This window comes from Grammomys surdaster, unplaced genomic scaffold, assembly GCF_004785775.1.
Source record: "Grammomys surdaster isolate TR1022 unplaced genomic scaffold, NIH_TR_1.0 164, whole genome shotgun sequence".
NCBI classification, from domain to species: domain Eukaryota; kingdom Metazoa; phylum Chordata; class Mammalia; order Rodentia; family Muridae; genus Grammomys; species Grammomys surdaster.
In genome coordinates, this window is record NW_021604612.1 from 2098751 (window position 1) to 2110930 (window position 12180).

General features: G+C 49.1%; 1 protein-coding gene across 1 annotated transcript in view; it reads left to right on the forward strand.

The window, feature by feature from the left end:
- The first annotated feature begins 7155 nt into the window (after positions 1-7155).
- The window catches only part of Usp30 (ubiquitin specific peptidase 30), a 23466-nt gene continuing 18441 nt past the window's right edge, over positions 7156-12180 (forward strand). Inside the window, exons 1-3 of the mRNA XM_028765469.1 lie at positions 7156-7253; positions 9091-9200; positions 10287-10469. Of these exons, the coding sequence (XP_028621302.1) occupies positions 7171-7253; positions 9091-9200; positions 10287-10469 (376 nt within the window). The 5' untranslated portion in view covers positions 7156-7170. The remainder of the gene's footprint in view (positions 7254-9090; positions 9201-10286; positions 10470-12180) is intronic.

Genomic DNA, 12180 nt, shown 5'->3' on the forward strand with positions numbered 1-12180 from the left:
GAGAGAGAGAGAGAGAGAGAGAGAGAGAGAGAGAGAGAGAGAGAGAGGAAAGGGACAGATGTCAACCCTCATCAATTCAGCCCACATTTCCAAACAGCATCCAACGCTTTCTCACAGCATAGACCTCAAACCCCCTTCTGGGCTGAGAGCGGATTTTCAAGGAAAAACACAGAAACTAAGGATTCCCACAAGGTCCTGACAGATCTTGGAGTGGGGGGGGGGGTAGGGAATGAATCAAAATCAGAAGCTGGGCTGGGAAAATGGCTTGTCTCCTCCAGGCCCAATTCTTCCATCTGTAACAGCATTTTCCAATTCAAGAGGCCGTGCGGGGATGCACCCCTGCAGGCTTTGCTCTCCTAAAGGGCGCCCTGCCGGCCTCCCTTCGCCCCCGCGGTACTCACGGCAACTGCCTGAGCTGGAACAGGTCCTCCTCCATGTCCGCGCTGCGCCAGGGCGAGCCTGGGCATGACCCTTACATGGTGGAGCAGGGCCGGCGCTCCGGCTTTCAGCACCGGGATGCTGGACAGCTCCGCCGCTTCCTCGCTGGGCAGCCGCTGGGGGAGGGAGCCCTGCCCGGGAGACAAAGCCTGCCGCTGCCACCGCCGGAGACCGACAGGAGTGGGCGGAGGACGAGGGGAGGGCTGCGCGGTGGAGGGGGCGGGGCGAACCCTGCTGCTCCCAGGAGCCCACGGTCCTCCGATTGGGGTGTCTGCGGGGCACCCCGATCGGCCCGAAGAAGCCTCCCTCGCTGAATAGTTGTAGGAATTGATTAATGTCGGTACGACGTTCCGGAAGCTTAAGCTAGAACGGAGTATGGATTTTTGGAAATGTACTCCATGTATTACACTGCTGCGTGCTGAACACCTACTGGGTGCCAGGCACAGTAGCACACCGACGACGGCAGAACAGTTTGAAAAGATCGTTATCACAGAGCTGAGGGCCCGATGAAAAGGACCTAGGAAAGAATCCTGTTGGGTACCGAAGGCCAGAAGGCGGAAGGGTAACTCTGTTATTCAGCCAGCATTGTGATCTTTGCGGTCTGACTGGAGAATCAGAGGTGAACAGCAACGTCCCTGCCTTGACGTCCTTCCTTTTGAATTCAGGGTCTCCTCCCTCCCCATTTCCACCCGATTTAGAACTTGAGCTCCTTGAATTTTCTCAGATGCATCCCAAGTGCCCAGAGGCGTGTGCCTGGCACACAGAGCATGCTTAGTGACCATCCATCATGACTGGGTGTGGTGGTACAAGGAAGGGTGAAGCAGGAGGGCCGTGAGTTCAGAGCCAGCCTGGGTTACAGCAAGCTCTAAGCCAGACGGGTACATATCATCTCAAAAAGGTTAAACATGCCAGGCGGCGGTGGTGCACAACTTGGAACCCAGCGCTTAGATGAATCTCTGTGGGTTCTAGGCCAGCTAGGGCTACAGAGTAAGATGCTATTGAGAGAGAGAGAGAGAGAGAGAGAGAGAGAGAGAGAGAGAGAGAGAGAGAGATTGATTCTCAATTCAAGTTACCCATAATCACTTGACTTCATCCAAGACCTCCCAGGAGCCTTCTGGGCGTGGGCCTGCTGTGCTGTCTGGACATTTAAATAGTTCCTCAGAAGCCTAGAGTGGAAACTCCTGGTTCTAGTGTAAACAAATGGAGAAAAGAGAAAAATGTTCACCTACCAAAATGGCGGCTCCCATGCTTCCCACATTCGAAAGCCATGACTGGCTGGAAAAATCACAGAGACAGAAAGAAGAGAGAAATGTTATTTTCTAATTTTGTATAACTTCTGTGTATGTGTGCGTATACACGTGTTCATGTGTGTTGGGGGGGCAGGTACCTCTAGAAGCCAGGAGAAGGTATTTGATTCCCTGGACCTTGAGTTTCAGACCCCTGATGCAGGCCCTCTGGAAGAGCAGCAAGTGTTCTTAGTTGCTTAGCCATCTCTGCAGCCTCTACTACCCCACTATCTTTAAATATATGTACATATATATATATACAGATATATATGTACACACATATATGTGTCTGTATATATTTGTGTATATATGTATATATATACTTATGTGTACATACATGTATTTACGTATGTGTATATATGTCTGTGTATGTATATATACATATATACATATACATTTATGTGGGCATGTATGTATGGCTCTTTGACCGCACATATGTATGTGTACCGCATGCATATGCTTACAGAGGCCAGAAGAGGGCGTTAGATCCCCTAGAACTGAAGATACAGGAGGTTGTGAGCCACCACGTGGGTGCTGGGGACCAAACTCAGGTCCTCTGAAAAAGCAGCCAGTGCTCTCAACCATCTCTCCAGTCCCCTGTTTTTGTTTTTGTTTTTTTTGGTTTGGTTTTTCGAGACAGGGTTTCTCTGTGTAGCCCTGGCTGTCCTGGAACTCACTCTGTAGACCAGGCTAGCCTCGAAGTCAGAAATCCACCTGCCTCTGCCTCCCCAGTGCTGGGATTAAAGGCGTGCGCCACCACTGCCCAGCCATCCAGTCCCCTGTCAAAGTAACTATTATTTACCTGAAATGATTGTTGTCCCAGAGGCTTACTGCCTCTAGCTGCTAACCTAGGCCGAGTGCTGGAAGCTTCTAGCCTCCATTCAATCTAATCTAGGCCTAGAATGGTTTCAGCCTCTGAGACTTGCCGCTGAATAAACTCACCCTTTCTAGCTCTTCCTGAACTCTAGCTGGGTGGGTCAACTCAGCTGTTCTGGGTCAAACTCCTCTCCAAACTGATTCAATCTGGCTTCTCTTGGTTTCTCCTGGATCACTGTGCTTGGCCTCATACTAACTTTGGAAGAGATTTTTTTTTTCTAATCTTCTGGCTCCTTCTCATTCTCTGGCTCATTCTGTCTTCACCTGTGCCTAGTTTGTTCTCTCTCTGCAACCTGTCTCTGTAAGACAGCCTCTTCTCCCTTTTCTCGGAGCTGCTCTCTCATAAGCAGCCTCTCTTTCCTCTCTCTTCTTGTGAGAGTTGGGCAGATCCTATTCTGTTAGATCTTTCTCTGATTCGTCACTTTATCTGCCACTCAATTAGACTTCATTTTCTTTTTTTTTTTTTTTAAACTATTTATTTATTATATGTAAGTACACTGTAGCTGTCTTCAGACACCCCAGAAGAGGGCATCAGATATCATTGCAGATGGTTGTGAGCCACCATGTGGTTGCTGGGATTTGAACTCATGACCTCTGGAAGAGCAGTCAGTGCTCTTAACCACTGAGCCATCTCACCAGCCCTAGACTTCATTTTCAAACATGTCTGCTTCCTTTCACAAACTAACTCTATTGGTTGGGTTTAAAAGTGTGTACTAAGAGCACGTCTGCATTCCAGAAAGAGGGACTAAAGGTGTGTGCTAAGGCTGAGCCATACCGCAACTAGAGAAAGGTTTAGCCAGTAAACAACACAAGCCCAGGGTTCACAGTGTCATCAAATATCCTGCAACAGTCCTCTCCCTACAACCATCTCATTCTTTTAGATTTTTGGTGTTAACAAAGTGAAAAGCGAATTGGTAGGTAGTACAGGGACACCAATCTGAGAGCCCCAGAAGATCAGACAGACAGACAGACAGACAGCACATATTCAAGAACCATGAGTCAGTCCTGTGGTCCTCACCCTTAGTAGACTGAGGCAGAAGGTTACCTATGAGTTTGAGGCCAGCTATGTCTACAGAGTGAGACCTCGTCTAAAAAGCATAAAAGCTAAGGGCTGAGAGCTGGCTCCATGGTTAAGAGCACTTGCTGCTCTTCCAGAGGACCTGAGTTCAGTTCCCGACAACCACTTCAGGCGGCTCACAACTGCCTATAACTCCAGTTCTAAAGGTGAGGGGACCTTGGCAGCATGGTTCTGAGCCACAGTTGAGTGGTTCAGGAGGTACACTCTGTCCTCAAGGCATCCAGTGCTGGGCTGGGTCTGGGTCTGGGGCTCTGCTGGCAGAGAGGCTTGCCTGGTATGCATGAAGTTCTGGATTTCATCCCCAGCACTGAATAACACTGGTTATGGTGGTGTGTGCCTATAATCCTAGCAGCCAGGAAGATCAGGAATCCAAGTTGTCCTCGAGTTTAAGCCCCTATCTCAAAAAAAACTCATATCCACATATATGGTATCATATATATGGCGCGATATGGAAATACTTGTTAGTAGCATCTTGTCAATCATGGATTCAAATGCTGTTGAGTTACCATATAACCCTATGATAATTATCTTGGCTGACTGGAAACAACCGGAAGAGTCTCAGTAGGAACTGTCTACATCAGCTTGCCCTGTGTGTCTTTATTTTTTGGTTATTTGAGACAGTGATTCTCTGAGCAGCCCTGGCTCTCCTGGGACTCCTTCTGTAGACCAGGCTGGTTTCAAGCTTAGAGATCCACCTGCCTCTCCCTCCCAAACTTAGAGATCCACCTGCCTCTGCCTCCCAAGTGCAGAGATTAAAGGCGTGCACCCCTATGTTTCTTAATTAACTTCATTGATTTGGAAGACCAAGCCCACTTTGTGTGTCCCCATTCTGTAGGCAGTGGGACCTGAACTGTGGAAGAGTAGAAAAATCAACCTGACCACTAATCAAGCAAGGAAGTCTGCATGCATTCTTCTTCTTCTTCTTCTTCTTCTTCTTCTTCTTCTTCTTCTTCTTCTTCTTCTTCTTCTTCTTCTTCTTCTTTTTCTCCTTCTCCTCCTCCTTCTCCTCCTCCTTCTTCTTCTCTTTCTCCTTCTCCTTCTTCTTTTCTTCTTCTTCTCCTTCTTGTTCTTCTTCTCAATCTATTATCTTCACTCTGCTCTTGACTGTTGATGTAGTGTGACTCACTCATCAAGTTCCTACCACTGTGTCTTCCCTACAACAATAGGCTATAACCAGGAACTGTGAGCTAAAAGAAACCCTTTGTTTCCTCAGTTGATTTGCTCCGATACTTTATCCCAGCAGCAGAACTGAAACCCGGACAGATTTCCATTGTCCTCCTGTGCGTATTCTCAATGTGACCAAAAGCAAGAACCAGAGCAGATACCTGTGCATCAATGCCTAAAAGCAACACTGTTCACAGAAACTGAGAAGTGGAGCCCAGCTGGGACAGTGCACATCTAAAAGGTGTGAAGCCCTGGGTTCCATTCCCGGTACCGCATAAAAGTGGCCTTAGCAGTGCACACCTGATACCCCAGTATTCGGGAGGTGGAGGCAGGAGGATCAGAATACCGAGATCGTCAAACTGTGGCCATCAACAAAGAAGAAGTCCGATAGGAACTACATACACTTCAGATCCACCCTGAAAACATTATGCTAAATGAAAAAAGCCACACCCAAGGGCCAGAGGCTATCAAATTTACACAGTACAGATGACTGAATCCATAAAGATAGAAGATAAAAAAGACACCGTGGAGAGAAAGAAATGGAAAGTCCCTGTTTAAAACATGTGGTTCCTGACTGGGGCATTTAAAAGTTCTACAGAGAATGGCAGTACGTTGCTGAACTTTGTACTGATAAATTGAGCCAGTGAGAGGGTTCAGCAGGTAATGGTGCTTGCTGCCAATCATGATAACCTGGGTTTGAACACACGTGGTGGAAGGAGAAACAAAATTCCACAAGTGGTCTTCTGACCTCCAATGCAAATCATGACACATGCCTCCCAAATAAATAAATGTAATAGTTTTTAAATTGGCTAAAGATCGTAAGATTGTTCCGTTGCTGTGGGAAATACAGAAATGTCTAAAAAATAAAAAAAAAAGAACTAGCATATAAACCTATAATCTCATTACTTGATATATATCTGGAAGGACTGAAAATAAGATCAGAAAGAGATGGGTTATGTGCCCAAGTTTATTGCCAAGAAGTGGGGACAACCTGAGTGTCCACTGAGAAGTGGACAGGAGAGAGAAGCTAGTACTACAGTGGAATATTACTTTCCTATGAAAAAGACTTTACGCCCAGTGAATTAAGCCAAACACCAAAGAACTCCGAGCGACTCCTCTCCTGAGAGTACTGCAGACAGCCAACTTCAATCTCATAGGATCAGAAATAGAACGGAAGTTACTAGAACGGAAGACAGGAAGGGGGAGGTACCCAACACACACAGTTCAGCTTTGAGAGGAGAAACGGTATAAAGATCTATCGCACGGCAATGTGCCCACGCAAGACAGGAATCCAAAAATTCTTACACTTTTATTTAGTATATGTATGACAGAGGGAGATTTGTAGCTGATAAATATCTAGTTTGTTTCCGTTTCCATGTTTTGATGCTTTAAAGAGTGATTCCAAGAGCATTTGTGTGGGACTGTGTAGGACTTCGTATGAACCTAATAGAACAGATGTCTAAGACGTTGCATTTTAATTTATTGCATGTGTGTGTCCGTGCACTGTGTGTGCATGTGTATATATATAATATATATATATATGTATGTGCATGCAAGTGTATGTGCATATGTTTGCATGTCTCTGTATGTATATGTGTGTGTGCTTGAGTATGTGTGCGCGTGTATATGTGTATATTATACACGTGTGCATGTGAATGCATGCATATATGTGTATACGTGTATATGTGCATGTTACGTGTAGTATCCTTGTGTGTATATGTGTGCTACGTGTGTGTGCATGTGTGTGCATATGCGTGTGTGTGTGTGCATGTGTGTTTGTGTGTGTTGTGCATAGGAAGGTCCTTACAACTTTGGTTCGCTTCTACTGTATGGTCCTGGGGACTGAACTCAGGGTGTGAGAATTGGGAGCAGGTGCTTTTACCTTCAGAGCCATCTCGCTAGCCCCACATTCTAAAAAGCCAAAGATAGAACCATCTATTTTAAAAAATTTTTTCCAGTTTAATAACAGCCTTTCCACACGAACACATGAACCAAGCTCTGTCCTGAAGGCGGAGCCTCTGTGTTTGTGAACGAAGCCTGAGCAAATGCGAAGGCTCACAGCTTCCGAAGCGGTGCCCGGCCCCCGGAAGCCCCCCTTAGCAACGAATCAGGCTGCGGTTGCTAAGGGAAAAGGAACGGGGAAGAGGGCGTCCGTGCACTATTGCAGTCCGGTGTGACTAATTTCCGGTCCGTCCTCCTGGATTTCCCCCGCCGAAGCGGGGTCGCCACCGCCGGTTCCTCCACTTTGCGAGCCTGGCACACTGGGCTCTTCATTACGCTGCAGCGGGCGGGGGGCGGCGGCTGGTGGCGGCGGCGGCAGCGGCCGCGATGCTGAGTTCCCGGGCGCAGGCGGCGAGGACGGCGGCCGACAAGGCCCTCCAGCGCTTCCTGCGCACCGGGGCGGCCGTCAGGTGAGCGGGTGGGGGGTGGCGGCCGCGGGGCCTCCAGGCCTGCGCCGACCCGGCCGAGGCGGAGGCCGCGGCCCAGCGTCGCCTCCTCGTCCCTGCAGTGGCCGCGGCCTGCGAGGCCCCGCAGCCTTTCGCGGTGACCCCAGACCCGGGCTCCAGGCCCACAGTCTCCCCAGGCCTGAACACCGCCCCCAGTTTGTCGTATGCCCGTCTCCCACCTCTGCCCTGCTGTGAATACTCAGTTCTGCATCCCAAACCGCGCTGGCTCCCAAGCTATCCAAGCCCCTCCGCTGGGAAGCTGCCCAGTCTGTGACAACTGCAGGCTCTTCGTTCCTGCTAGGACCCCCGCCTGCACCCCAGCCCGTTTATCTTCCCAAGGCCTGGGGCCACACCCCCATTGCTCACCCAGACTGCTGGGACCTGTTGCTTGGGTTGGCTTCCTTGGATACCGGGGCAGATCTAATAGCGTCTTATCCAGCTTGGAAGCCCCCCACTCCCCGTGTTTATCCTGTCCAGCGCTCTTATTTTACCAGGTGGGAAATAAAGGCTTGAATAGGCCTTGTGGCCTAACAGTTGATTTGAGAGCAGGGCTGGCCAGCTTAGTCCCACCACCAGGCTCGTGTACTCTCTTCACGATACCATTCTGTAGAAGAACTAGTCAATCGACACCGTGCCTCGGTTTCCCTCGTTGAGTGTATGCCGGGCAGGTGTGGTGTAACTGGCTCCTTTCTCCAGCTGACCGCTTTTTAAGGCAAGGTCTGTGAACTCATCCTGGAAGAACAAAGATGATTTGAAATTCGCGATTAGCTGTGACATCGGAGAATGCTGGCCGTTGTCTTGACGATTGCTGTTGTCACTAGTGACCCTTTTCTGGGAGTGTTTATTGAGCTGAGATCCATATTCGTGCAGTCGGCGTTAGGAGGATAGATCTTAGTGGTGGAGCACTTATCTGTCCTGCATAAGGTCCTAGGTTCAGTCCCTGGTACTGGGGGAGGGGATCAACTTCATATAGTCCAAGCATTAGGTAAGAATGTATTAAACACATGTCCACGTGCAACATGTATGTGGGTACAGGTCACACACATGTTACACATGTGTGCAGGGTTGCCTTCCTTGGAGATACAGAACTTTGTATAAAACCGTGTTTTGAATTACCACTGCCTTATTTGTAGGAAAAAGAATAGTGCCCGCTTTCAAGTCAAGTCAATCGTATGAACGTATAGATGATCTCTTGTTACATTGTTTAATATTCTCAAAGAGAAATCCATTTCTAAATCCAGGCCTGGTGCCGCTGCTCTGTCACTAATTACTCAGGAGCCAGGAGGACTCTTGAGTTCAGAGCCAACCTGGGCTACAGAGTGAGTTCAAGGCTAGTCTGAATGACTGAGGGAGACCCCGTATCAAAAAGAAAAAAAGGAACGAAATAAACAGTGAGAACCTGGGGAGATGCTTCAGGTGTTCAGTTGCCTTTTGAATAAGCAACAAATGTGAGAGAGTTGAGGTCACCAGAAGCCGCGCTAACACCAGGTGGGTTGTCTGCACCGGGCAGGAAGAAGCACGGGAGTCTGATTGGCTGTGTCAGTGAGCTCTGGCTTCTCTGCCTGAATGAACAGGATAGAGAGTGGTGAAGAGGACTCCCAGTGTTGTCCCCAGAAACCTCCCTGCTTTCAGGCTAAGTGCTTAAGCATCTGTGATTTCTGTGACACGTTCTTATTGGTGCCTATTACCTTAGATTTCGAGCTTGCTGGTTGGTGGGCTATTTTGATGAAACCCCGCCAGTGTCTGTGTGCCCACCTGCTGTGGGGAGACAGGATGACAGCCCACGGCTTTTCTCTTTCAGATACAAAGTCATGAAGAACTGGGGTGTGATCGGTGGAATTGCCGCTGCTCTTGCAGCAGGGATCTATGTTATCTGGGGTCCCATTACTGAGAGGAAGAAGAGGAGAAAAGGTAGGGACGGGGCCCTACATCGAGGTCTTGGATTTGACCCGAGCCTCTTTTGTCTGATTGGGTGGTTGGTCCTCTCCTCTTTAGAGCGAGATTCATGGTCTGTGAAGGGAACTTCTCCCTCTGTTGTGGGAAGGCTGTGTCTCACACTGGATTTTAAGACATGCTTTGTGCTGGCCTGGTGGTGGCTCATGCCTGCAATTCGAGCACTTGGGATGCTGGAGCAGGGGTATACCATGAGTTTGAATCCATCCTGTGCTTTATATATATAGCAAGTCCCAGGCCAGACAGGGTGGCATAGGCAAGACCCCATTCCAACGGGGGTGGGGGTGGGGTGACAAGGCAGGCCTTGTTTGTCGTTATGTTTCAAGTGGCTCAATTGTCTGAAGTTGTTGTTAATGTGTGATTGTGTTTCCAGTCGGGCAGCTGACTGATTACATCACAGTAGTGGCTTCTCTGAGAGACAGGAGGGAAGAGGAGAAGGGGAGAGGGGAGTGGAGGCGATGGTTGTGGAGAAGCTCGGTGTGTGTTTTCCTGAGCATTCTCATATTAAAGAGTTTCCAAGCAAGGCTTGGTAGCACACACTTGTGCCCACACTCTAAGACGGAGGCCAGCCTGGGCTCTGTGTACTGAGTTCGGGAGTTTTTGCAGAAGAGGAAAAGAGGGCATTCCTGTGAGCCACTCGGTGCTGCTGTCTCTGTGGGCAGACTGGCCAGTGTCTTTCTCGGTCACTGTGGGAAGAACAAAGCATTGTCCCCAGAGGCGGTACAGTTCCCATTGTGGAGCACGGGTTTCTAACTAAAGGAGAGAGAGTCCAGGATTGCGTCAGAGCGAGGAAGAAGGCATGGCTGCTGTTTTTGTCTGTCTCATATCTGTGCCGGGCACCTGGAAGGGTTTCAGAGAGAACACAGGACAGAGGTCCACACTGTGGCTCCGTCTGCAGCATAGCACGTCCAGTGCCCAGGTTCACTCAGGGTGGAATCCCCACTGAGGGCTCCCATGCAGAGATGCCTGGTCCCAGAAGGGAGAGGAAAGAAGGTCTCCTCTCCCTGGTGATGCATTGTCCTCCCCCTCCCCCACTCTCCCTAGGGCTTGTGCCTGGCCTTGTCAACCTGGGGAATACCTGCTTCATGAACTCGTTGCTGCAGGGCTTGTCCGCCTGCCCTGCCTTTGTCAAGTGGCTGGAAGAATTCACCACTCAGTACTCCAGGGACCAGCAGGGGCCACACACACACCAGTGCCTGTCCTTGACACTGCTGAACCTCCTGAAAGGTACTGGGGACCTGAGGGCCGAGCCTCTATAGTGTCTAGTTGGCAGAAGAAGAAAGGCTTAGGAACCACATTGTGGGAGAGGGGCGTGCAGCCAGACCCTAAGAGATAGATTGGGAAACGGTTGTATTTATTGTGTGCGCGCAGCACGCATAGGGAGGTCCGGACAACTTCGGTTCTCTTCTACCGTCTGGTCCTGGGGACTGAACTCGGGCCGTGAGGTTTGGGGCAGGTACATTTACCTACAGAGCCTTCTCAGCAGCCCCACTTTTTTTGAAATTAAAAACAGAACCATCTATTAAAAAAAAAAAAAAACACACAACTCTTTCAGTTTAATAACAGCTTTTAAAAGAAGGTATTTCTTTTTTTTTAAAAAAAAAGCTGCCATACAAGCACTTCAACTATAAGTTTTAAAAGAAGTGAGTATTTTGGCCCAAGAAATAAGATAATTCACAAGAAACACAAATAAACGTTATTGGGTTTTGTTTCCTTTTACCTGTCAGAAAAGATGAAAAAGCCAATCCCAGGGCCAGACAGCTGTTAGCCAGGGTAGGCATACGCTCCTGTTGGGGGTGGACATGGTTTGACCTTTCCTGAGTGTGCTTTAAAAGCATCCAGTGAGCTCGTGCAAGATGGCCGGTACCGCCCGGTCTGGTAATCTCCCTGCCAAAAGTCTTTCTCACGGTCACAAGTAATGTCTGGGAAAAGATGTGGAGATTTATTTATTTAAAGATTAATTTATTTTATGTATGAGTACACTGTTGCTGTCTTCAGACACACTAGAAGAGGGCATCAGATCCCATTACAGATGTTTGTGAGCCACCATGTGGTTGCTGGGAATTGAACTCAGGACCTCTGGAAGAACAGTCAGTGCTCTTAACTGCTGAGCCATCTCTCCAGCCCCAGTAGGGCCACGTGTACCACAGTGTGTTATCTTTTCATTAGGGAGAGCTAATGTTGCTACAGTAAAAGCAGGGTAGAAAATACAGCAGGATTTCCTGAGGGGATGTGAGAGCCTCGGGTAACGGCTGCTTTCCAGGAAGACCTTTGCCATCAGATACTGGCCTCCACAGACACACACTACACACATATGTGTGAGGTAGTCCTGCACAGACACACACCTGCACATGTACATGTGAGGTGGTACTTTTTCTGGCATTGGCATTTTCCTGATGGAGAGTGACTGCTGCATTTTAATCTTCCCACTGGCCATCGGCGTAGGAGAGATGGCCACGCAGGGCTCTGTCTGTGTTCTAGTCGGGTCGTTGGGGTTTTTTGTTGTTAGTGTATAGGAGCGCTTTTTTATTACAACTTTTTTTTTTTTTTTTTGAGAGAAAGGGTTTCTCTGTGTAGCCCTGGCTGTCCTGGAACCCACTCTGTAGACCAGGCTAGCCTCGAACTCTCAAACTCAGAAATCTGCCTGCCTCTGCCTCCCAAGTGCTGGGATTAAAGGCGTGCGCCACCACCACCCGGCAGCACTTTTTTCTTTTGAAAGTGGAGGTGGATGTGTGTGTGTGCCACATGTACGTGGGTGTCATGAAGGCCAGAAGAGGGCATTGGGTCCCCTGGAGCTGGACTTACAGGTGGCTGTGAGCTGTGATGTGGGTGCTGGGAACTGAACTGGAGTGTGGAAAGAGAGGTGGGCTCTCTGAACTGCTGATCGGCTGCTGCAGCCCCGCGTCTGTGCCCCCCATCTTAACCCTCTGCAGCCCCG